The sequence below is a fragment of the Arvicanthis niloticus genome, chromosome 9 (assembly GCF_011762505.2).
Source record: "Arvicanthis niloticus isolate mArvNil1 chromosome 9, mArvNil1.pat.X, whole genome shotgun sequence".
Classification (NCBI taxonomy): Eukaryota; Metazoa; Chordata; class Mammalia; order Rodentia; family Muridae; genus Arvicanthis; species Arvicanthis niloticus.
Window position 1 is genome coordinate 76,369,546 of NC_047666.1, and position 27,445 is coordinate 76,396,990.

General features: G+C 38.7%; 1 protein-coding gene across 9 annotated transcripts in view; it reads left to right on the forward strand.

The window, feature by feature from the left end:
* The window catches only part of Pik3c2g (phosphatidylinositol-4-phosphate 3-kinase catalytic subunit type 2 gamma), a 340,028-nt gene that overhangs the window by 59,736 nt on the left and 252,847 nt on the right, over positions 1 to 27,445 (forward strand). For all 9 annotated transcript variants that reach the window (XR_013112697.1, XM_076940719.1, XM_076940715.1 and 6 more), the window contains 3 exons: positions 2,216 to 2,318; positions 15,674 to 15,744; positions 20,720 to 20,783. Coding sequence is in view for 8 of the 9 variants with exons in the window: in XM_076940719.1 (XP_076796834.1) it covers positions 2,216 to 2,318; positions 15,674 to 15,744; positions 20,720 to 20,783 (238 nt within the window). In the remaining variant the exon portion in view is untranslated. The remainder of the gene's footprint in view (positions 1 to 2,215; positions 2,319 to 15,673; positions 15,745 to 20,719; positions 20,784 to 27,445) is intronic.

Sequence of the window (27,445 nt, forward strand, 5' to 3'; positions counted from 1 at the left end):
ATTACGTCAGCGCGTAGTTAGTTGTTACAGAGATATTTCATATTGTGCCCTTTGGCAAACTTTCTCAGCACCTTGTGAATCGTAATTTAGTCCACCTTAGGACACAAATGGCAGTGGGTGTCCAATGGCCACTGTACTGAACAGCTCAACACTAGGTTGTGAAAACCATATACTAAACTAAATCTAAAGTAATGTAGCAGTTAGATATATGGATGACAATTATAGATTCTCAATAAAAAGATAATAAAGAGGGGCTGGAGAGATGGCTCAGTGGTTAAGTGCACAAGGCTACTCTTCTAAAGGTTCCGGGTTCAATTCCCAACATGCACATGGTGGCTCACAACCATCTGCAACTCTAGTTCCAGAGGATTTGATGCCCTCTTCTGGCTTCCATGGGTACCCAGCAATCCCATGGTGTACAGATATGCTGATGTACAAATATATATGCAGATAAAATACTCATACACATAAATCAAAATAAATAATATTTTTAAACTTGTAGATAATTTAGAACATGTTAACAGAACACTGTTCTTGTTTACACTGTCAGAAACAGATTGTCGTAGATACTTAATAAGCTATCAGTATAAAGGCCCCACATGACTACATGAAATTTTCTTTTTCTTTTTTGGTAATCTGTCATGTATTTTTGTATTTAGCCAGGATCCTCTGAGCTGAATACATTAACACCATCCATCCCTTTTAATAACTGGGAGCCAAAGGTAATAGAATTGACAGCTGCAATGGAGAATGTTGGACTCAAAAGAATTTTTAAAAATACATTAAAAAAAAGAAAGAAAGAAAAAGAAGTTCCATAGTAACTAGAAGCCTCCTTTGAAAACATCATCTATGTTTACATTTAATTTAGATGGCAGTGTGTCTCTGTACTCTTCCTCAGCATTGGTTACAGTGAAGGTGCTTCCCCCAGAGAGCCTTCCTCTCCTGGCCTCTCTCAGACCATCATCTTTTCTTCTCTCCTCCAATGCTTTCTTTATCCTTTCTTTCGTTTCCTTTAGAACAGTGGGAGCTAATAAAAGGTCACACGATTTTAAAATGTATTTTGCAGATCATAATAACAAATTGGAAAACACTTCAGTGTTGCATTTATCTCACATATATTTAATATATGCATGGAGTATTATTTCAACATGTTGTCAAAATTGATATTGAGAGACAGCAGCAATCCTTCATTTCACAGGCGGGTCCATTTTTATTTAATATAGCACATTTTAAACTGGAAGTTAATTTTACCCATCATGTAATTTAAATTGGAAAATATATTTACAGGGAAAAATGTTGAGAGACAGAAAAAATCAATGCAGATCCATACACCCAAAATACAAAATGAGGGCTTATATTTAATTTTCTTTCTTTTTTATTGAAAATAGATTTTATTACAATATATTCTGATTGTGGTTTCCCCCTCTCGCAGCTCCTCAGAGAACCTTTTCAATACTCCACCCACCTAAAGCCACACTTTTTCTGTCTCTCTCTCATTAGGATGCAAGCAGACACCTAAAAGTGTATTAATAATAAGGAAATCAATTAAACAAAATTTTCTTGTTAATCTTTTGATCTAGATATTAATATATCAGTTTTAAGGAAGATGGCATTTAACTCGAGATAGTTGAGTTTAATTGCCATAGCTGATGCAATAGAACTGGTAAATACGTCTGCAAAACAAACACTGTTTCCACAACATCATGCTGCTTCCTGGATAAAATGGTCCCCACAGACATCATGGCATCAATTAGCCCACCCCGGAGCATGTTGAGGTGGCTGGCTGAAACCAACTCTGACCACATATAGAGTATCCTTTAATTTAATATGTCCATTTATAATTAATAGAAATAGTAAGTAGAAAATTTATAATTTTCTACCTTCATGCATTAAAAATTACAGTATTTTGTCATATATAGCTAGAGATGCATACAGTTTCAGCATTCATTTCTACATATTACACAAATATATATATTTGTATATGTATATATGTATATATACATACACACACACACACATATATATATATATATATATATACACATATGTATGGATAAACACGTATGCATGTTTACACTCACAACTTACCATTACCAGACTGTATCAGACCAAGTTTTAAGCCAACAAGGCAATGAAATCACCAGGGAAGCATGCTTTTACACAGTGTGTAGTATTTTGTAAAAATATGATTATGCTTCTCCTTCTTCCTCTCCAGGGATCATTATCTAGGGAGCCACAAAATATTTCAGAAAAATAAATCTGTCATTCAACTTCATCTTCAGAAAAACAGGGACACTCCAGGAAAATTGTCCCGGAAGGTAAGACTTTCCGAACGTGGGGTTCAATTTGGTACATTGACACCTTTCAGGACCATAGCTCTATCATGATGGCTTGCTGACAAGTTGGAATTACTTAGCTTAATGAGCAGGTGTTTATTTCAGCATAGTTATTAAAACAAGATAAAATATTGTCATAAAATTCCTTAATAAGCCCGACAGAAACAATAACATGAACTTGTAACTGCAACCTTAGGGTGATAGACTGGACGATGGTCTCATATACCCCATATGTCAAAATTGAAGTCTTGACCTTCAAGGGACAGGATTGGGAGATAGTCAAATGGTGTGAATTTAGATTTAGAAGGAATCAGAGAGCAGGGTTCTTATTAAATCAATAGTCACTTAAGAAAAGGTAGATTTCCCTTCTCTCTTTTTCCTTCCCGAATCTCTGTTGGAATACAGACTAAAGGCAACTGACTACATTTTAGGCAGATGCTCCTCTTGAACTTAAACCTCTTGGCCACTGTGGTTTAAACACACTCAATATATGGTACTTATGGCATTATCTGGCTACAGCACCCAGGGATGACTAATGCACTCAGCTCAACAGACCACTTGGTTTCTTAAGAAAACAGTTTAAGAGAGACCTATGGAGGTCATCACATGCACACCCACAGACCTACTCAGAAACTGAAAGAAACACAAATGTAATGAGAGCCGCCACTGACAGCAGAAAAATAACACCATTCTTATCCCGTTAGAAGACTATTTATGTCACCATCAGCGTTGCTTAAATCTGGCTAGATTAATATTCATAACTGCATATACTAATCTGCCAAGGAAGGGATGAGTGTGCCTTAATGATACAATTTCATGCTGTTAGACGCGACTTTTATTCCCTGTGTGATGTCTTGAAATACTCCCAACCCAAATCGCACAGTTTGCTTGAACTTTGATATTTTGTCAGGTTTCATCTACAGAATCTTCCAATTACCTGCTTTAAGCAAAAATCCCAGTGCTCTGTCATTTCCATCAGATAACAGATTTCTCACATGTGATTTCTTTTATATATAGTATGAGATGTTTCATCATAAAAATAAATGTTAGGTGGCACCTCAGTGTGCAATATAGTGGTGTGGAATATAACATAATGAGGCCAAAAGAGAGCTGTTTAGAAATTTCTCCCGGATCTGCTTCTAGTTCAGGCATTGTTGACAGTTCCAGGGCTGGCTGTGTGTCTAAAGTCTAGGCAGAGGAATATCACAAAGACCAACTGAAACCTCCACACTAATGAGCTTACGTTTCTTCAAATTTCCCTCCATGTTGCTGAAAAAGCTAAAGCCATAATATTTTATTGCCACACAGGGACACAGGGAAGGAAGAAAAAAAATGTGACTCTAATTTGCATGTTGATAAAACAATTTTTTGACTGTTATAGTTCACAAATCGCTAGTGGTGTGATTCACGTAAATTAAAATACTCAGAGGCCGGAGAGGTGGCTCAGTGGTTGAGAACTTTCGTTGCTCTTGCAGAGGACCACCATGGTCAATCCACAAACCCCAAATACAGCTGCTGACAAACACCCATAACTCCAGCTCCAGAGGATCCAGTGCCATCTTCTGGTCTCCACAGGCACTAGCATTCACATGCACATACCTATATATAATCACACACACACACACACACACACACACACACTCTTAGTTAAGAGCTAAAAACCTTTAATCCAAGGTCTGTTTTAAATCCATACAATTCTAATACATGAAATATATGCACAAAGCATGTGTTTTTATCCAAGACATTTTATCTAAAACATTTAATATTCATAATTTTGTTAATCAAATTCTAATGGAAACAACATCCCATTGTAGTTCCCTCAGACTTCAGACATGGAACTGGAGAGTTTACACTTAAGCTGAGCTGTGAGGCTTCAGAGCCTTTACATTATGCCACCAACTTACCTAGGAGAAAGTCTTTGATTTACATACCACCTCAGTTTAGATTTAAGCTAAAAGCATAACTGGTCAAATTTTTCACTCCTTGTCTGTGATTTTCAGACTAGAGTCACTTAGGAAGAGAGGGCCTCAAACAGAGTATTGTCTGTGGCTCATTTTTTTTATAATGGTTGATGATGGATGTCCCAGCCCACTGAGGGTGGTGTCACCCCTAATCAGGTAGTCTGGAGTTATATAAGAAAGCATGACACAGAGACAGAGCCAATAAGAAGCATTCTTCCACGGCCTAATCCTGGTTCCTGCCTCCAGATTCCTGCCTTGGCTTCTGTCCATTGTGGACTCGAAGATGTAACATGGAACAAAACTTTTCCTCCACAAGCTGCTTTTGGTTAGACATTCATCACAATGACAGAGAAGCTAAAAGGGACATTGTGTATTTTCAGTAACTTTGTTTTGTTTTCTGCAGCTATATCTACCCTGCACAAAGGCTGGGACACCAGAGAGATTTAATAAGGAACCACATTCTGTATACATTAGGCTACAGTACTTTAAATTATTAAATAGGTGCAGTGGGAAAGAAACAGGTGATAAATGCTGTTATCTCCCTATCATCAGTAACTTAAAGCACCAAACAGTGAGGAGATCAATAAAATGGTTTGTAGTCTCACAGCTGGTAAAAGGGAAGCAAAAGCAAGCCAGTTATTGAGCTTACCTAAGCACATAGCTGAGTTGGGGTGCACGGAGTGCAGCTGCCACTGTAAGTTCCCAGTATCAATCTGGGGTTGGAATCATCGCATCCACGACTCTTCAATGCCCCACAGTAGCTTTACCCTTGAAGCTTTCCTTCCTGAAGCAAACATCAGATTTCTATATCATCCCAGAAAGATGGGCCAAGAGTGTAGCAGGAACAACAGGGCCACCTCTATGTTAGCACAGGAGGCAGGGGTGGAGGGACACAGCTGCAAAAACATCTCCTGCAGAATTACCTAATCAAAGACTGCCTGAGAGAACAAGGATTGCTGGTGCAGACAATGTCAACCAATCAGGAACTGCTGTTTAGAAGAAATTCTTTTGGGGACCAATGGAGCACAGGTGAAGGGTATCAAAGGAGCTTGCAGCAGTGTTCAGATGAGCGTGCTCCAGTGTTTCTCACCTGCTCCCAGAGTCTGTGTCTTTGACTCTGCACCACCTTATCTCCAAACCCCAAGGGCAGGTAGTGTCAGGCAGCGAGTAGTCCAGGGCACTGGCAACGCAAGAGAAGAAGTGACATTTCAATTCCTGGCAGTGGTACTGTTGATTAATAATAATAATAATAATAATAATAATAATAATAATAACAATAACAACAACAACAACAGATGGAGTTCTGTGAGTTCGAGTCCAGCCTGCTCTAAGTAGTGAATTCTAATTCAGCCAAGATGTACAATGAGACCCTGTCTTAATAATATAAATAAATAAATAAATAAATAAAGGTTAAAAATATAAAAACAGAAAACATGTTTAATGGCAAAGCTCCTAGTGTATTCTTCATTCTTCCAATGACTATTCTGTCTATGTCATTTCTTTTTCTTTTTCTTTTTTTTTGCATTTTTGGTGGATATTTTCTTTATTTACATATCAAATGTTCAACCCTTTCCTGGTTCCCTCCCTTCCCTGGAAACGCCCTATACCATCCCCCTTCCTCTGCTTCTATGAGGGTGCTCCCCCACTTACGTACTCACCCACCCACTCCTGCTTCCCTCCTCAAATTCCCCTACAATGGGTCATCAAGCCTTCACAGTACCAAGGTCCACTGCTCTGCTACATGTATGACCAAGGGTCCCTCCTTGTGTACTCCTTGCTTGGTGGTTTAGTCCCTGGGAGCACTAGGGTGGGGGGGGAGAAGGGGGTCTGGTTGGTTAACATTGTTGTTCTTCCTGTGAGGTTGCAAACCCCTTCACCTCCTTCAGTCCTTTCTTTAACTCCTCCATTAGAGACCCTGTTCTCAGTCCAATGGTTTACTGTTTACTGCAAGCATCCGCCTCTGTATTTGTCAAGTTCTGTCAGAGTCTCTCAGGAGACAGCTATATCAGGCTCCTGTCAGCATGCATTTCTTGGCATCTACAATAGTGTCTGCATTTGGTGACTGTATGTGAGATGGATTCCCAGTTGGGGAAGCCTCTGGATGGCCTTTCCTTCAGTCTCTGCTCCACACTTTGTCTCTATATTTCATCTCTTAAGTATTTTGTTCCCCCTACTAAGAAGGACCGAAGCACCCACACTTTGGTTTTGTTGTTGTTGTTGTTGTTGTTGTTGTTGTTGTTGTTGAACTTCATGTGGTCTGAGAATTGTATCTTGGGTATTCTGAGATTTGGGGATAATACCCACTTATCAGTGAGCGCATACCATGTGTGTTCTTTTGTGATTGGGTTACCTTACTCAGGATGATATTTTCTAGTTATAGCCATTAGCCTAAGAATTTTATGAATTCATTGTTTTTAATAGCTGAGTAGTACTCCATTGTGTAAATGTACCACATTTTTTGTATCCATACCTCTGTTGAAGGACATCTGAGTTATTTCCAGCTTCTGGCTATTATAAATAAGGCTTCTATGAACATAGTGAAGCATGTGTCCTTATTATATGTTGGAGCATCTTTTGGGTATATGCCCAGGAGTGGTATAGCTGGGTCCTCGGGTAAAACTATGTCCAGTTTTCTGAGGAACTTCCAGACTGCTTTCCAGAGTGGTTGTACCAGCTTGTAATCCTACCAACAATGGAGGAGTGTTTCTCTTTCTCCACATCCTCGCCAGCATCTACTGTCACCTGAGTTTTTGATCTTAGCCATTCTGACTGGTGTGAGGTGGTATCTCAGGGTCGTTTGATTTGCGTTTCCCTGATGATTAAGGATGTTGAACATTTCTTTAGGTGCTTTACAATCATTTGAGTTTCCTCAGTTGAGAATTCTTTAGCTCTGTACCCAATTTTTTTTTAAATAAGGTTGTTTGATTCTCTGGAGTCTAACTTCTTGAGTTCTTTGTATACATTGGATATTAGCCCTGTATCAGATGTAGGATCAGATTGTTTCTGAATCTGTTGGTTGCCCCCTTTTCCTATTGACAATGTCCTTTGCCTTACAGAAGCTTTGCAATTTTGAGGTCCAATTTGTCAATTCTTGATCTTAGAGCACAAGCCACTGGTGTTCTGTTCAGGAATTATTTTGTGCCCATGTGTTTGAGGCTTTTCCCCACTTTTTCCTCTATTAATTTCAGTGTATCTGGTTTTATGTAGAGGTCCTTGATCCACATGGACTTGAACTTTGTTGAAGGTCATAAGAATGGATTGACTTGCATTCTTCTACATGCTGATCTCCAGTTGAACCAGTTTCATTTGTTAAAAATGCTCTTTTTTCTACTGGATGGTTTCAACATCTTTGTCAAAGATAAAGTGACCATAGGTGTGTGGATTCATTTCTGGGTCTTTAATTCTATTCAATTGATCTTCCTGCCTGTCTCTGTACCTCTGTACCACTATTGCTCTGCAATACAGCTTGAGGTCAGGGATGGTGATTCCCCCAGAAGTTCTTTTATTGTTGAGAATAGTTTTCACTATCCTGGATTTTTTTGTTATTCCAAATGAATTTGCAATTTTTTTCTAACTCTATGAAGAATTGAATTGGAATTTTAATTAGGATTCCATTGAATCTGTAGATTACTTTCAACAAGATAGACATTTTTTACTATATTATTAATCCTGCCAATCCATGAGCATGGGGAATCTTTCCATCTTTTGAGATCTTTGATTTCTTTCTTCAGAGACTTGAAGTTCTTGTCATACAGATCTTTTACTTGCTTGGTTAGAGTCACACCAAGGTATTTTATGTTGTTTGTGACTATTGTGAAGGATATTGTTTCCTTAATTTATTTTCAGCCTGTTTATCCTTTGAGTAGGGAAAAGCTACTGATTTGAGTTAATTTTATATCCAGCCACTTTGATGAAGTTGTTTATCAGGTTTAGGAGTTCTCTGGTGGAATTTTTGGGGTCACTTAAGTATACTATCATATCACCTACAAATAGTGTTATTTTGACTTCTTCATTTCCTATCTGTATCCCTTTGACCACCTTTTGATGTCTAATTGCTCTGGCTAGGACTTCCAGTACTATATTGAATAGGTAGGGAGAGAGTGGGCAGCCTTGTCTAGTCCCTGACTTTAGTGGGATTGCCTCAAGTTTCTCTCCATTTAGTTTGATGTTGGCTACTGGCTTGCTGTATATTGCTTTTACTATGTTTAGGATTGGGCCTTGAATTTCTGATCTTTCCAAAACTTTTAACATGAAGGGATGTTTAATTTTGTCAAATGCTTTTTCAGCATCTAATGAAATGATCATGTTTTTTTTTTCTTTGAGTTTGTTTATGTAGTGGATTACATTGATGGATTTCCATATACTGGACTGTTTAGATAGTTTATTTGATCCTGATCCAACTTTGGCACCTGGTATCAGTCTAGAAAATTGTCCATTCCATCCAGATTTTCCAATTTTGTTGAATATAGGCTTTTGTAGTAGGATATGGTGATTGTTTGGATTTCTTCAGTTTCCATTGTAATGTCTCTGTTTTCATTTCTGATTTTATTAATTTGAATACTATCTCTATGCCCTCTGGTTAGTCTGGTTAAAGGTTTATCTAGCTTGTTTATTTTCTCAAAGGACCAGTTTCTGGTTTTGTTAATTCTTTGTATAGTTCTTTTTGTTTCTACTTGCTTGATTTCAGCCCCGAGTTTGATTATTTTCTGCTGTCTACTCCTCTTGGGTGTATTTGTTTCTTCTTGTTCTAGAGCTTTCAGGTGTGCTGTCAAGCTGCTAGTGTATGCTCTTTCTAGTTTTTTTTTAAGGCACTTATAGATATAGGATTTCCTCTTAGCACTGCTTTCATTGTGTCCCATAGGTTTTGGTATGATGTGCATTCATTTTCACTAAATTCTAAAAAGTCTTTAATTTCTTTCCTTATTTCTTCCTTGACCAAGTTGTCATTGAGCAGAGTGTTGTTCAGCTTCCATGTATATGTAGGCTTTCCATTGTTTTTGTTGTTATTGAAGACTAGCCTTTGTCTGTGATGATCTGATATTATTTTGACTTTCTTGTACCTGTTGAGGCCTGTTTTCTGACCAATTATATGGTCAATTTTGGAGAAGATACCATGAGGTTCTGAGAAGAAGGTATATTCTTTTGTTTTAGGATGAAATGTTCTATAAATATCTGTTAAATCCATTTGATTTGTAACTTGTTAGTTTCACTGTATCTCTGTTTAGCTTCTGTTTCCATGAGCTGTCCATTGCTAAGAGTGGGGTATTGAAGTCTTGCACTATTATTGTGTGAAGTGCAATATGTGCTTTGAGCTTTAGTAAAGTTTCTTTTAGGAATGTGGGTGCCCTTGCATTTGGAGCATAGACATTCAGAATTGAGAGTTCATCTGGGTAGATTTTTTCTTTGAGGGATATGAGGTGTCCTTCCTTAGCTTTTTTGATAACTTTTGTTTGAAAGTCAATTTTATTTGATATTAGAATGGCTACTCCAGCTTGTTCCTTGGGATCATTTACTTGGAAAATTGCTTTCCAGCCTTTTACTCTGAGGTAGTGTCTGTTTTTGTTACTGAGGTGAGTTACCTGTATGCTGCAAAATGCTGGGTCCTATTTATGTATCCAGTCTGTTAGTCTATGTCTTTTAATTGGGGAATTGAGTCCATTGATGTTAAGAGATATTAAAGAAAAGTTATTGTTGCTTCCTGTTATTTTTGTTGTTAGAGGTGGAATTATGTTTTTGTGACTATCTTCTTTGGGGTTTGTTGAAAGAAGATTACTTTCTTGCTTTTTCTAGTATGTAGTTTCTCTCTGTGTGTTGGAGTTTTTCATCTATTATCCTTTGTAGGGCAGGATTTGTGGAAAGATATTGTGTAAATTTCATTTTGTCATGGAATATCTTGGTTTCTCCATCTATGATAATTGAGGGTTTTGCTGGGTATAGTAGTCTGGGCTGGCATTTGTTTTCTCTTAGGGTCTGTATGACATCTGTCCAGCATCTTCTGGCTTTTATAGTCTCTGATGAGAAGTCTGATGTAATTCTTATAGGTCTGCCTTTATATGTTACTTGATCTTTTTCCCTTACTACTTTTAATATTCTCTCTTTGTCTTGTGCATTTGGTGTTTTGATTATTATGGGATGGGAGAAATTTCTTTTTTGGTCTAGTCTATTTGGAGTTCTGTAGGCTTCTTGTATGTTCATGGTCATCTTTTTCTTTAGGTTAGAAAAGTTTTCTTCTATAATTTTCTTGAAGATATTTCCTTATGTTGGGAATCTTCCCCCTCTTCTATACCTATTATCTTTAGGTTTCATCTTCTTGTTGTGTCTTGGATTTCCTGGATCTTTTGTGTTAGGAACTTTTTGATTTTGCATTTTCTTTGACAGTTGTGTCAATATCTTCTGCACCTAAGATTCTCTCTTGTATTCTCTTGGTGATGCTTGTGTCTATGACTCCTGATCTCTTTCCTAGGTTTTTTATCTCCAGGGTGTCTCCCTTTGTGGTTTCTTTATTGTTTTTATTTCCAATTTTAGATCCTGGATGGTTTTGTTCAATTTCACCTTTTTGGTTCTGTTTTCCTGTAATTCTTTAAGGAATTTTTATGTTTCCTTTTTAAGAGCTTCTACCTGTTTACTCGTGTTCTCCTATATTTTTTAAAGAAAGTTATTTATGTCTTTCCTAAAATCCTCTATCATCATCATAAGCAATTTTAAATCCAAATCTTGCTTTTCTTGTGTGATGGTCTTTCCAGGACTTGCTATGGTGGAAGAACTGGTTCTGATGATGCCAAGTAACCTTGGTTTCTGTTGCTTACACTTGCCTCTTGCCATCTGGTTATCTTTAGAGCTACCTGCCCTCGATATCTCTGACTGGAGCCTGTCCCTCCTGTGATCATCATTGTGTCAGAACTCCTCAGATTCCAGCTGTCTCTGTGATCCTGTGATTCTCTGATTCTGAGATCCTGGGTGTGTCAGTGCTCCTGGGAGTCAAGCTGCCTCTGGGATCCTGAAATCCTGGTGTGACCAAACTCCTTAGATCTTGTGATCCTGGGTGTGTTAGTGCACCTGTGGTCCTGGCCATGTTAGAGCACCAGGGAGTCAAGCTTCCTCTGTGTGTTGTGGGACTGGGTACGGAGCTAGAACCCTAGGTCTGTTCAGGGCACTGGCTCAAACCAGAAGCTCTATGTTATTTCTATAAAGAAGTCCCCATGCTCATGAATAGAACAGTGAACAAAGTTGACAAGGTGCCCATTTCATAAAGGATGATATACAAGGGAGTCAACTGCTCTCACTACCAGTAGAGAACCATTGTAACCTTCACACAGAGTAAGAGGAAAGTGTTCAGTGTGCCTCTCTCTCTCTAAACCTGGTCTTTTAGAACACATCAGGTATTACTTTTCATAGGAGCAGAAATATTTTTTTTTAAAAAAATAAATGTAAATAGCTAAGAAATGCTCTAGATATAAATTGTTAAGACCACAAAGCTATGGTATGAGCAAGCCTGTGGTCTGACAACCCCTTTAAGACCATGACTCTAGTGATCTAATGTCTCCAACTACCTCCTACAATTTAAAGGTTCCACCCCATCCTAAGTAGTCCGAACCTGGGGATCACACTTCAGCATATGGGCCTTTGAGAAACACTAAGGATCTAAAACTACAGCAACCATACCATTTATCATAATATCAACAATTTTGACATGTCACAACTTTTGTTGTAAAGTTTCAGTACCCATAAATTATATTTTCAGTGGCAAATCCTATAAATGATCAATGAAATAAAATGATAGTTACTGTACTTGTTACTTCTCTATTGCCCTGACAAAACTCCATGACCAAGGCAACTCATAAAAGAAAGCTTAACTGAAGGATCTCAGTGCCTAAAGGTTAGTTCGTGATTAGCCTGGGAGGCAACATGGTAATGGTGACGCAGACAGGCATGGTGCTTCTCTAGGAGTTAGAAGCTTACACATGGTCCATAAACAGAAGGCGGAGAGATAGCTAATGAGGAACAGTGTGGGACTTTGAAACCTCAAAGCTCAACACCCTCAAATGACAACTCCTTCAACAAGCCAACACCCCCCATCCTTCCCAAACAGTTCTACCAACTGGTGACCATGGGTTCAAATATATGTGCCTATGAGGGCCATTTTTATTCACACCAACATGGTTACTGTCACAGTCTGCTTCAGCTCTCAACCTGACAAAATCTAGAGTCAGCTGGGAAAAGGGAATCTCAGCTGGTGGATTAGTCCATGAAACTGGACTAAACTGTTGCTCTGTCTGTGGGGCATTTTCTTGACTCTTATTTGATGTGAAAGACTACGGCCCATCGTAGGAAGGAGCATGCATGGAAAAGTGAGCCTGGGCTATGCATGGAGAGGAGCAAGCCAGTAGGCAGCATTCCTCTGTGGTGGCCTGGCTTCACTTCCTGCTCCTTGAATTCTGCCTTAAATTCCTGCCTTGCCCTCCCTCAGTGACCCATAAGCGAAATACACCCTTTCCTCCCCAAGCTGCTTTTGGTCATGATAGTTTATCACCTCAACAGAAAGCAAACTAGGATGGCTGTTTCCACGTTGACATGAGTTTCACAGTTTTCTTTCTTGGACACGTGTGAAATACTGATGAGCTTGAAGACGCTGCTTGTCAGCTTGTTCTTCTTTGTTATTTAAATTGCTCTACTTAACATAACTGGCCTTTATTTTTATAGTCTTCACAAACAGTCTGTCCTTTCTTAATTCTACGCTTAAAGTAATACCAAGGCCTCTTTGATTTTCAGAATTTCAATTGTAAACATTTATGAGCAATATATGGTCCTTCTGGGAAGACTGCAAATTTAGTTAGTTTTCTTCCTTCCACCAGAAATATAGTCATTATTACCACCTGATTAAATTTATTGTGCTTGTGGCCTTCCAGAAATTACCTTAGTGCTTCATGAAGCTCAGTTTATCTCCGATGCTGCAATTGTTCAGAAAGGTACCTAATGGTCTTTAGAAATCAACTTGGATTTCAAAAATTTTAATGCTCCCACCTCAAGGACATACAATGTAAATGACTGAATACCTCTCTTTTAATATTTCAATTCTCTTTAAATTTCCTTCAAATGTGATCAAAAGTGCTGTCAAAATTGTATAAGCTAATCACAGAAGCAAGATTTTTTTTTTCTAGTGTACAGGATATCCACAGAACAACTACAGTAATCCAGTTTTTTTCAAGATAAAATCTTACTATGGAGCCCAGGCTGACTTCCAACTCACAATCCTCCTGCCTCATTATCTCAAATTCTACTATCATGGGTCTGCAGAATCAGAACTGGCTCAGTAATAGATTTTACTTGAGAAGAAAATTAATTTGTTTTCCTTAGTATTATGTCAGTTTTAGAGAAACTAAGTTAAACTACATTGTGCAGTATGCAATGACTTTCATGGCAACTTAGGGTTTTAGGCTCAGTGGTTTAGAGCACTGGCTGCTCTTCTAGAGAACTCCAGTTCAGTTACTGGTGCTGACACAGCAACTCACAATCTCCCTCAATTCAGGTTCCACTGGATCCAGCATGCTCAACTGACTGCAGTCATTGCACACATGTGATGCACATGCATATAAGCATGCAAACATAAAACATTTAAAACAAATAAATATTTGAGATAAGTGTTATTGTTAAATGACATTAGGGGAAAAAAAGATCGATTTCCTCCTCCCCCAAAATATATCTGAAGATGAATAAAGCACTTTTACAGTAAATCTGAGTTTTTAAGATGGGGACATGAAAATGGCTGTATTTTAGACTTTGTTCTTCAGTAAATAAAAGCTATTTACATGTTTGCTTTGGCCGGGCAGTGGTGGCTCACACCTTTAATCCCAGCACTTGGGAGGCAGAGGCAAGAGGATTTCTGAGTTTGAGGCCAGCCTGGTCTACAGAGTGAGTTCCAGGACAGCCAGGGCTACACAGAGAAACCCTGTCTCTAAAAAACAAAAACAAAAAAAAACAAAAACAAAAACAAAACAAAACAAAAAAACATGTTTGCTTTGATTTAACTTCTATGGACATCCAAGTTCTACATGTTACACCACTTTAATGACACTAGTTTCCCAATGTTTTAAAACGTTTGTCATAACACACACACACACACACACACACACACACTCCTAAATGCTCTTGTCAGTAGATATTCTTGCAAAACTTGTGCAAAAGATCTCAGTGGCTTAACCTTCATCGTAATGTCATCAGTTGACCACACGAGGGCAACAAATTCAACTGTCTTTCTTTTTCTCTCTCTCTCTTTTTAACACTAATTTCTCATGTTTTACCAAATACAAGCTTTAGCTTTCTCTGTTTCAAAATGGAAAATACCAGCGCCACTATTTCTGTCTTAGGTGACTCTAATTCAAACTCACATCTCTTAACATTTCTGCAGTTTCTAACTGCGTTCTCTCAAACTATTGTTGTAAAAGCCACCCTTACTCTTTCTATGTCGCCTCGATTCTTTTTAGCCTACTCGCCAAAGTAGAACACATAAAAATTAATTCACTGTTGACACATCTAGGACTTTCTTCTGACATTTTCTGTCAGGAGCACAGGCAGTTTTTAAAAATAGGCACCGGTCACCCAGGCTGTAAGAAACAGGTTTCAGCAACGAAACGTGTTGCCCTCACGGTCGATGCCATTAGGATGAAGGATAAGCTCACAGTGGTGAGGACTTGTGCATAAGATTTGCATGAATGCTTACTGGGGAAGAGGCCACAGAATCAAAGTGTGTGTGTGTGTGTGTGTGTGTGTGTGTGTGTGTGTGTGTGTATGTATGTGAGCCATAAAATAGATGCTTCCAGTTGATTAGAAGAAAAATAGGTTGCCAATTAACTCCTAGAATCTATAGTTACCAAAAAAAAAAAAAAAAAAAAAAAAAAAAAGAATATTTAGGTGTCTTCTGTCAATCATCTGGCAAGTGCCATTCTGTCATGGTTTGCTTGGTGTGCACATCAAAAGATAAGATGGAGCAAGTAAGAGGGGAGAAGATCTGAGAAGGAGAAGCAGGAAAGGAAGGAGAGGGAGAAGAGGAAAGAGAAGAGGAAGGTGGAAAACTGGTGTTAATAACCTGCCTTCCTCCTTCTGAGGAGATATTCTGTTTGTCCTTGGTGATAGCTCATTGTTTTCCCAGGAAGCTCTGGGTTTATCCTCATCCAAGGCCAAGCTTCCTGTTTCACTTGAAAGGAGGGCTCACACAGTTAAGAAAAGCAGTGGGAGTTATATAAAACAAAGTATAAAAAATGATGAATTGAGGTTATCAAAAGAGCTGAATGAAGTGACAGCTGGAAGCTCCAGACCTATTTTTATCTGCTCCTCATTCCTATTCAGTCTATAAATATTAATATATTCCGCTGTCTGCAGAGTGAAGATGACCACAGTCAGTTTCATCTGAACCAACTTTTAGAATTTACTCATATTTGGAAAATATCCAGGTAAGCTGTTCTATTTCTATCCCAAGACACTCTTCCTCTGCATTCTCAGATGCCAGATCACAATATCTTTCAGTCACTTGTAAATACTGTCCCTTTGCTGGCACTGTTTCACCTATAGTACTTTACTACATAACTTCCCTTGGCAAGCTCTGTTAATAATTATCTACTCTTCACAGCTACTCAGCTGTACTTGAGGAGCTGTTAGCACCTTACAGAATAATATGACTTTCATTTTGAAATCTCTGCTGCTGGTTATTACACTCTGAAGGATTTCTTTCTTTTCTTTTTCTTTTTTTTTTTCTTATTCATTTTGTGAATCTGGGTATTCAGGTAATTCTGCTCTTTGTAAAACCCAATTCCCACACCTTTTAAAGTCATCGTCTCCTGTTTAAAATTCCTTCTGGACCTCCCTGATATAATTGGTATGTCATAAACAGAGGAGTCTGAATTCAAACTGGGAAACTCACATGACAGGAAATGGGCACCTCATAATCGATCCTCACACCTAAATGTATGCCTGTGTTGCTCAGCATAGATGCATCAGTAAAGATGCATCAGAAGGTGTCAGGGCTGTCAGTTGGGTTTTTCTGGAATTAAATTGTTATGAGGAAAAAACAGGAAGAACCGGGGTGTGGTAAGTGGAAGTCAGGTGTTGTGTTGGGGTGGGGATGTCATCAGTCTGTAAAGCAAAGCTAGTTGAATTGGTTTTGTGGCATATTAATAACACTCTTCACTTTGTAAAACCCTTGCATATTTTGCATGCATTTTCTCGCCTGAATCTCTCCTTACGGCTGTGATGACCAGTCTTATCTGCTTCAGAATCATGGAGAGCTAAGCTCTGAGAGGTTAGATAACAGACCTCAGGCTCCTAAGTCACTGTTAGTGTGAATATAGTGGGACCAGCTAAGGTTGCATCTTCACACTGAAGCACAGCTTCTCTCTGTTGACTTTGCCCAGAACCACTCCATATCACCCAGGCTCAATCGGTATCATCAAATATAGTTAGGACTGAAAAGACCTTCCAACATCATCCAATCCAAGATTTTTCTTCATGCATAGTTACAAGAACCACATTGCTGGAAATATTAACGAAGGCCACTGCTTCATTTTTACAAAATAAATAGTGGAGAAACAAACACCAAAGAGTGAAATGGGAAGTAAGGTAGAGAGATAGAAAACCTACCGCATTTCTAACATGTTCCTAACAAGGAAATTCCTGGGCAAGGAATTATTGTTTCCAAATTATTTGTGTGAGTGTTATAACTTGAGACTAGTTCTTGGGACAAGGAATGGAGGAGCGGAGGATGTGGGAAAATAGTCCGAAAGAAGACATTCTCCTCTTCTTGTCTCACAGATGCCATCACTTGCCCTTATCGGTCTGGTGGCCTTGGCCATGAGTAAGTGTCTACTGGATTAAGTTAGGGCAAAGCAAAAGTCTTACTATAGTAAATGGCAGAGGGCATCTAACAGGGCCAGCCTAGGTTCAGACTAAACTCCTGCACCTTCATACTCTATCCTGAGAGTGGTGGGCAACAGTCCAGGAAGCATGAATAAGGTTCGACACACCGATACTCTTCATCTTTTAGTGTGTGTGTGTGGGTGTGTGTGTAATTATATCTTTTATTTGACTGATGTAAGTGTTGTCTCAGAGACTTACCACCTCTGGCTGCTAACCTATGCCTAATCCTGGTAGCTTCTAGCTTCCATACAACCGAATCTAGGCCTAGAATGTGCTCAGCTCTTGAGACCTGCTGCTGAATAAGCTCACCCCTTCCTGGATTTTTCTGAACTCTGGCTGGCTGGTTCAACTCAGCTAACTGTGCTGGCTCAAACTCCTCTCCAAGCTGACTGATTCAATCTGGCTTCACTGAGCTTCTAGTGAATTTCTCTGCTTGGCCTCATACTAACTGACAATTTGTTCTAATATGGCTCCTTCTCATTTTCTGGATCATTCAGCCTTCACCTTTGTAGAACTTGTTCTCTCTGCATTGTGTCTCTGCACAACTATCCAAGTAAGTCTGCCTTTTACCTTTTTTCTCTATGCCACTCTCTCTTAAGTAGACTCTCTCTTCTCTTGTTGTGACAATTGAGAATATCATATTCTGTCAAATCTTTCTCTGAATCGTCACTTTGCCTGTCACTCAATTAGAGATCACTTTGAATAGCTTCTACAAGCTAATTTTACCTTCATTGTTTGGGATTAAAAGTGTGTTCTAATGAATGTCAGAGGGATTAAAGGTATATGCTAAGGCTGAACTCCACCACAACTAAAAACAAGTTTTTTCCCTAGGAAATAACACAGTCTCAATGTTCTCAGTATGATCAAATATCCTGCAACATTATAGAAACTAAAACAGCAAAGTTAAAACAAAATAGCACAGACACAATACTGAATACATGACCAAAGCCACATAAAAAAATGAGCACTTTAATTTCCAACCCTTCTCTTCTCAGTGTTACCTGGCACAGGTTCCTTACAACCTCATTAAAACTGTATGCCTTAGCTTTCTGTAAGACAGTGTTTTCCTCCCTGTCTTCACAGACTAAAAGGTCAAACACTATGACCCCAGGGGTTCACACACTCAGACAGAGAGGGGGAAGGTCAGGAAGACTCACATAAATGCCATTCCAGACTACATACCAAAATACCTTCCCAACAAAACAGGGTCATCAAGTCTTTGATGTCTAGAGTAACGACAGAGGCTTATCTTTGGGTCTCTGCCTTCTATGTTTTATCTATTTCTTACAAGTTGAGAAAAAAATGATTGATCATCAGTGTTTCCAACTACTTTTCTTTTCTATTAGATAGATATAATATTTACAATCAAGGTGAAGCAATAGAGGTTCTTGGAGGTCTTTTTAACATTAGGAACATATTTTGCATGAAAACACACTTTTCTTACCACTCCACTGGCTTGTATGGAATTTATATATTTCCTCTTAAAATGACAGCTAAACAGATAGTAGGGTAACACATGAGAAGAAAGCTACTGGAAAATATATTAATGGGTTTTCCAGGTAGGTTTTTGTCTGTAACTTATTATTAAATTCGGCTCAAGAGTTTTTCAGGACAAATGAGAAGATAAACATAATAATGTTTTAGGAAGTCCTCTGAACAGCAAAGCCAGAAAGAATCTCTGCTCAAATCACATACATCCCAACTAAACGCAGATAAATCTGGAACAATAAATAAGCTTTGGAAAGAAAAATGCAGTTATCTGTTTCCTAAGACAGCCCCATCCATCATAAACACCTGCCAAATGATTTTTAAGACGGAATATTTAGTATTTCCTAATGCTAACATTTGTCATTATCTGCTTTAAATCACATTTGGGTTTTTAGAGTGAACTATCTCTCCTCTGGTCTTACATAGACAAAGGAATTTTTATGACCCTAAAAGATGTGAACATTTCTTCCTGCTAACAAGCAGAAGTTTAGTTTTGTAGTAGACACCTTCTATGTATCCTCATAGTCAATTCAACATTGACAAGGTCTACCTAGAGATGGTGCCAAAAGGAAAATACATTGAAGACTCAGAAACCATCAAAGACTCACCCATTATAATGCAGATGCTAAGATAGCTTATGCTTGTGATAAACCATCTCTAAATTGAGGCCTTATATCCCTCTCCTGAAGTTAATGATGGTTTCAGAGACTCAAAGGTGCATGCGGATATTTATAAGGCATTGCAGTGGTCAGGGATGAGATGATTCAAAAGAATAAGAAAGAATACAGACACCCCAACTCTCTAAGCACTCTAACTTCCAGGAAGCCATCTGGAACCTTTCCAAACACTGACCTTTTGGACTCTCAAGGGGCCTTCATAATATGTACATGATCAATCACGTAACTGGCTATACTAGTTATTTTTCTAGCTACTGTAATAAAATACCATGGCACAAACAATTTAAGAAAGGAAAGGTTTCTTTTGCAGTGGTTCACAAGTTGAGAGTAAAATCCATCATGGCAGAGGGGTCAAGGCAACAGAAGTTTGAAGTAGCTGGATTTATGCCTCTGTTCAGGAAGAAAAGAGAGGTGAATGCTGGTCTATATCCCAGAGCCTGAAGAACGATGCCACCTATGTTCAGGATGGATCTTCCCACTTCAATTAACTTACTCAAGATAAACCCTCACAGACAGGGCCAGAGGCTAACTTAATATAAATAATCTCTCACATGCATGGCCCAAGACAAGTCTCCTAGATGACTCCAGATCTTGTCCTGTTGACTATTAACACTGTCATACTGAACAAAAGTGACTAATCTTTAATTCCCAGAGACCAGGGAAAGACCAGACACTAGCCTTACTAGATGTTTTCAGTGACAGCTCCTACATCACAGAAAGAAAGGGTTTATTTTATCCCACAGTTCAAGGTTACAGTCCATCACTATGGAGAAGTCACAACTGCCAGAGTTTGAGTGGCTGTTCACAATGCATACACAGTAAAGAAATAGAGGAAGGATGGAGATGTGTTAATGCTCAGTCCACTCTCTGCATCATACACAGCCCAGGATCCCCCAGCCCATGGAATGGACCCACCCACAGTTGGTGATTCTTTCTATCTCAACTAAACCTAAATCAAGATAGACCCTTACAGATGTTCCCAGAAGCCTTTTTTGCTAAAGCGATTTTTATATTATGTGAATTTGACAGTTAATACAATCACAGTATGTAAGTTATAATCTATGAACCTTATGGGAATGGCAGGCTTGTGAAATGTCTGCCAGTTTAAACATGTCTTCAAGGATAAGGGATCAAGTGTGATAGAATGTAGGGAGTTGATGCAAGAATCCTCTGAATTGGTTCTAAATTTCTACAAAATTACAATAATTTTAAGTCATATCAAGTAATCTGTTTATGTTCTGCCTAATAGAGAATCAAGGAAAAATTGAAACTTATGATAGATGTCTGTACTAAATGTGTAATACTAATTTTCTACACAAATTTAACCAAATTTTTGTTTTTATCTTTGTAGACAGTGCCTCTCCACAGTAATGAAAAAATACAACCTCCATGTCGAACACCTGTTGAGAACCCAGGTAGTAGTTTCTCTAGCTTTAGCTATCTATTCAGTGAGCATTTATTAACTATCTCCTATTTTTCTTAAACTTTGCAAACTTTTTAAGAAATAAAGAGAATAAAGTAGAGTCCATATTACAAGGGGATTTTCATCCTACCACGTGAATATAAATAAAGGAAATATGTAGTAAAATGCTGTAGATGCTACCAAAAGCCATGTGCATACAGAACACACACACACACACACACACCACATAAAGACAAAAATACCCACCAAGTATCATCACACGTTCCATTGCTTGTTGCAATACAAGTATGTGTTTCTTGGTCAGCGGTGGGAAACCTTAAAGAAAGGTAGAAAGTAGAGAAAACATTCAGCAAAAAAAAAAAATAGAAGTGAAACCGATTAGATGAGGAACTGCCTGGTGTGTTGGAAAGTATATTAAATTTAATACAACTTCAATCAGATTCAAGGCTCAAGGCTGGCAAGAGTTATGTAGATTCCTTTGGATCTTATATAACCAACTAATACCTTTTTGATTTATCAGCTGATGGCAGAGGCCATTGTTCACAGTAGTAGAATAGCTGCTGAGTGATTAGAGCGGCATCCCATTAGCTCAAGGTGATAGCGAGGACCCTGTCCAGCATCATGCTACAGGTCAGAGATGGAGTGAAATGTGAAATTTGCATGATTGGGTGAAAGACTCAGTAAGCCTAAAATAAAATAACCGAAGATTTCCTGGCTTCAGCGAACTGCATGGAGAGATCAATTCCAGAGAATAATGAGGAGGGGAGAGGTTGGCTCAGCAGGAGAGAACTAAGATGGATTCAGTCCAAGGCTACTAAAATCTAGGCACCTGCTGTGCCTCCAAGTTGTGATCTCCATTAGGCATATCATTTCTGAGAGCTGCTCTTAGGGAGGGTTGGCTTTTCAAAAGTAAGTCAGCAGAACGCCTTACACCAAAGGCCTGCAAATCAGAGCCTAACTTTGATCAGGTGATGGCTCCTTTTCTCATGAGTTAGTGGGATCAACAGGTCTGTGAGAGGACGCAGCTCTCAGGTCACTCACTGACAATGCCTAACAGGAATGAGCTTCGGTGGGCTGTGTGGTTTTGATGTGGATGGCCAAACCTGAATATGAATGTGAATTCTATACAAATAATTACCAATATGGGGATGCCAATACAATTATACACCTCATTTTCCTCCCTGAAGTCTAGTACTCTCTCTATCATAATTGTCTTTCTTAGGCCTGTCTTGAAATGTAAAGATATTGGGTACGAGTGAAGAAAAATGACACCACCTTAACTCTTACAGATGTGTACCAAGTGAGGCTCAGGAAATGTTTTGGTAGGTAAAGTAACTACTATGGCAAATACAAAGAACCAATTTGGATTGCCAGTGGCCATGTAAAAATCTGGGTATGGAAACACGTATATATAACCCCAGGCCTGGGAAAGCAGAGTCAAGATGATCCTGGGGCCTCACTGACCAGGAAATCCAGCTGATGCAGTGACCTTGGTTTCCTGGGTGACCTTGTCTTAAAAAGTAGTGTTCAGCATTTATCCCTTCTGGAGTGTGTGGAGAGTAATCACTTCGATGTGTACTTCTTTGTCTTTGATAGTTGATGGACAATCCGTGGCATGTTGCAGCACCCTAGCAGTCTCTTCTACCCTACCCTGTTCTGTCTGTCCTTTCAACAGGACAAGACTAGCTGGATATGGTAGTCCTCTTGATTCAGTACCACCTCATGTTGATACTAGGATCTATTTTGTGTTGCTATAATAGAATTCCTGAGACTTGGTAGTTTATATAAACCACAGAGATTTAGTGAGTGAGGTGCGATACACTAAGTATATGAAGGACAGAAGATCAAAAGTTCAAGGTCATGCTCAACTTTGTAGTGAGTTCCAGGCCAACCTGGACTACAGGTGATTCTATCTGCAAACAAAACACAAACAAACAAAAAAATATGAAGATTTAGCTGTTTTAGTTTTAGAATCTGAAAGGTCCAAGTCTGATGGACCTACAAATGATAGGGTTCTATGCTGTGTCACTGTGAAAGAAGAAAGGCAGGTGAGAAAGAAGTAATGAACTCCCTTTTATAAGGAAGGTCAACAAAAGTCATTAAGATTATGCTATTGTGATGATCAGTGTATCTGGATCTCCCCTACCTGATGTGACTCCAGTAGAGAACCAACTTGTCCAGTTGTCCACGCACTAGAACCAGCTACTATACAGTAAGAAATGGTGATGACAAGACAAAAACAAAACAAACAAAAAACCAATGTCTATAGTGCATTTTATGAAAATATTTTTTCTAATTTTAGTAAAGAAAATTTGTCTTAAAAAAATGTAGAGTATGATGTCTAACATCCTTCACAGTTGCATGTACAGGAGCCTGCACAAATACATGAATTCATTCTCTCTCTCTCTCTCTCTCTCTCTCTCTCTCTCTCTCTCTCTCTCTCTGTGTGTGTGTGTGTGTGTGTGTGTGTGTGTGTGTGTGTGTTTCTCATAAATTGTGCCCTTTTACACTTGACTCAATCCCACAATAACCTTTCTTAGGTAAAGTTTGAAATTTGCCAGGACTTAAGGCACACAAAGACTTCAATCATCTATGCAGAGACAGTTCTGAAGGTTAATAATCTCAATAGTTGATTTCATTTAGTTTAATATCTCAGTGCTTTTGTGTGTTGTTGGCGTCTTCTTTACACACACACACACACACACACACACATGCTCAGACTTTTGAAGATCTGTAACACTTCTGGCTTTTCAATTTTAGAAGCATGATCACATTACTCACATAGGAAGCCATCCATATGTTCGCTTTGAAAGAAATTATTGGCCACTGTTAATTTTTCCAATGTGACTAAAATATTGGCAAAACATCAAAGAAACACTGTCTTCACGTTGTCATTAGCAGAACACAACCGTTGCTTGGAACTGGATTAATTTAAAAATAGACCACAGTGTCTGTGTGGTTCCACATGAACACAATCCAAACCAAAGAGATTTATTTTTTCTTTAGATTTAATTCTTAACATTATGTGCATATGTGTATGTCTCTCTGGGTATGTGCACTCGAGTGCAGACATGCTCAACAGACAGAAAAGGGCATCATGTCCTCTAGTGCTGCAGTTCCAAAAGGTTGCGACGCATCTGTAATGGATGTTGGGAACTGAACTTGGGTCCCCTGGCCCCATACATGTTCTTAAGCCCTGAGCAATCCCATTAGACTCATGAAAAGCTTTTTAGCAGAGCATCCAGAACAACTCGTGGGCAGACCACGATATTGTTGGTTCTAAATGTTGCACGTGCGTATGTAAGTGAATTAAGCAGTGTTGCCTCATGGCCCCAGTATCAGACCACCTGCTTCTTTGACAAATAACTATTTTATCAATGTCCCAAACAGCATCAATTTGAAAAATAATGTTTCTACCATCTCTTACAAACTTAGATTATTATGCATGATTTGAAAACAAGATAACAAATCCTCAGGTAGGTAAATGTCATGAATATTTCTGAGTCATGTGAATGAGTTCAACTGCCAAATAGGTTTCTTCTTTGAAGTAATTATTTCAACATGTTTTAGAATTCATTAATTTCAGATTGGGTGGCCTGGGTTGTGTCTTAGGTGGCTAACTGTGCAGGTAGCTTATGTGAAACTTCTCCATTGGAAACTTCCTGACTTCCATTCAGTGGATATTTTGAATTTTCAGAAAAATAATTTTGAAGATATTCTGTATCCTATATTTGTCTTAAATTTTGAAAGAAATTAAAAGTAAAAGAATTCTCCAAAAGCTATTCTGGAACGCTTACTTGATGCAAAGAATTGAACATTTTGCTCCCTGGATAGATGGAGGTGGTGAGTGCCCTTCCCCCAAGTGGCTGAGAACCTGCCTTGAGATTGGGTCCATTTACATAAGCAATTCCCTGAATGGAGCCTATTCATTCCAGCACACTATAAAATCAGGTCTTACCCTGGCTGAAAGAATCGACTTCTGATACAAAATTGCTTCTTACTGGGAGACTTGCATTTCCTTGCTGAGTGCCTACTGAAATGTCAGTCAAGGACCATTAGAGATAAGCGAATCTAATGAAGCCCTGAACTAATTGCAGAGCACATGGGCGGAGACTGTACGCAATCAACTCTAGCTGAAGTGTGACTGGACTCCAGGCAATGTCTACCTAGCCCAGGAAGGGTGAAGCTCCCCAGCTCTTCCACCATCTCGCCTATGATCCAGAAGCTGTAACAATAATAAACAAAAGAATAATGTGTCATCTGTATTCACATTAAATAGCTCAGGAGAAAGAAGGACATGCTCCTTGACTAAAGTCACAAACCACCCAGAGAGGAAGAAAACTCAAAATATAAGCAGAAAGACTTAGTATGGGATGTAATAACACAGGTTATAGTTTTTTTAGAATTGAGCACTCAGTGACAGCAAATATACTAGTAGATGCTCAGAATGTCCAATTTCAAATATAATTTAAGCAGAGTTATAGTCCAGGTCAGAATTTAGAGACAGAGCTCTCCTCCGCCTGAGAGATATTTCTGTCAACTTCCATTACTATGGAGGAATTTTACCTACCCTTCCTAATTCATATTCCTCATCGCTACAGTAGAGATAATAAAATATAAGACAATGATACCTTTAAAGATCAGTGAAAACGACCCATGTAATGTGTTTTACACAGGGCAGTGATTGGAAGAACGCCATCCCAAGAGCGTGAGTCACTTGGTATCAGTCTCACAATACCACGGCAGCCCTTGTTTTCATTGCTATCACAGGGGCGAGGGCGTGGCGGGAACGGGGTGGGGGGTTACGGAGAATCCAGAATAAAACCATCCATCCAGTTTATAATCACAATTGGATATAATAAAAGGTTTTGGAAAAGGAGAAAAAAATTCATAAGAAGAAAATAAGAAAAAAATGACCAGGTATGATGACCAGTGAGAGGTCAGAAAGAGAGAAGCTGAGGAGACAGAGTCAGGTCATGGGGAAATCAAACACAATTTTCAGAACTGCATTAGCAGAAACGCAGACCAGGCTGAAATGACTGAAAGTCAAAACAATTATGTAAAGAACATTCACTCTGAGACTGAAGATCCTCAGAATCATGGTCCTTGAAGTAGAAGATAGTTCACCGCAAAGAAGCTTGGGTTCTAGTGAGAACAAGAGCCCCAGAGAAGTTTCTGGAAAGAAGTAAGCAATGTCTGCACTCTTTGTCTAGGGCTTAGATATGTTGTGCATCACAGGATGAACATTTAGTAATGTACATACAGTATGAAGGCTAGTTATATGATGGACGCTGGGAAGGACCGTGTACTGCTGGTGTCTGTGGCTCTGGGCCCTTTCATTTTCTTTCTTCTACAGAAGACATGCCCTTTGTGCCCACAAGATGGCTCTACCTGTCACCTGTAAACGCACCTGTCATCAAGCCTGTCCTTGCAACCCAGTAGTGAAAGATAACACATTTTGTGCTTTGACCTTCACATTCTTCCTATGGAACACACACACAAACACACACACAAATACTGACACACAGAAACACACAAACACATATACACCACACACAGACACACAGAAACACACACAGACACACAGAGACACAAACACAGAAACAAAAACACACACAGAGAGACACATACAGACACAGACACACAGGGACACAAACACACACACAAATATGCTTGCTCCATGTGTTGGCTATGTTCATTTTAAGTGTTGAATAGCACTCCATTAAAATAAAAATGGATCTCAGTTTATCTCCTATACTGTTTGCAGACATTTGAGAAAATATCAGTAATTTTTCTGGGGTATAAATTTGGGGTTATTCATGCACTGGTATATGATAAGTTTATGTACGTTTCACAACACAACATAGCTCCTTTTTTCACAATGTGACATAGTCCAACTTGAGGTATGTGTAATTATGTTTTGTTGTTAACTTTTGTTTCTTACTAACAAATTTGTATGCACTTTTTGATAAATGCAACAACCATCCTCAATATTTTGTATCAAACGTTGTAAGAAGTAGGTGTCTGAACCACTGAGCTATCTCCTCAGCCCTTGAACTTTTGCTTAAATCTCAGGTTAAAAAATTATGCTATGTTTTTTATACTATTAATTGAATATTGGCTTCCACAGTTTTGCATATTTTATTTCAATTTTCTTGGGATTATTTACAATTTTCTGTCTTAAAATTTTATGTCCCATTTCAAATTGCTCTTTTGTATATAAAGTGGTAATCATTCAAATTTTTAATTCTTTGACATTTTCATACTCCTATACAATGAATGTGATTATTTTGGCACCCAGTTAACTTCTCTCATCCATCCTCTCTCTTACACCTAACCCAATTTCTTCTTTTAAAAGACTTAATGTCTGTTCTTTTGTTTCGGCTTGTTTTGTGGATGTGCGAGACCAATTAAGATTAATCCAGGTTGCCTGCATACGCACGCACAGGAGTGAGGTTACTTAGTGGAGCAAGACAACTTATTGGTGACTACACTGCAGAACGAAAAAAGCCCCATCCCCACCCCGACTCCAGCACTCTTAACTGCCCATAGTTCCTCTATGGTGGTGTTTCCATAGTGAGCAGTGGTGTTTCACAGGGATTCTTTATTTTTTAAGTGCACAGCAAGTTGTTCATTTATTTAAAATAGTTTATT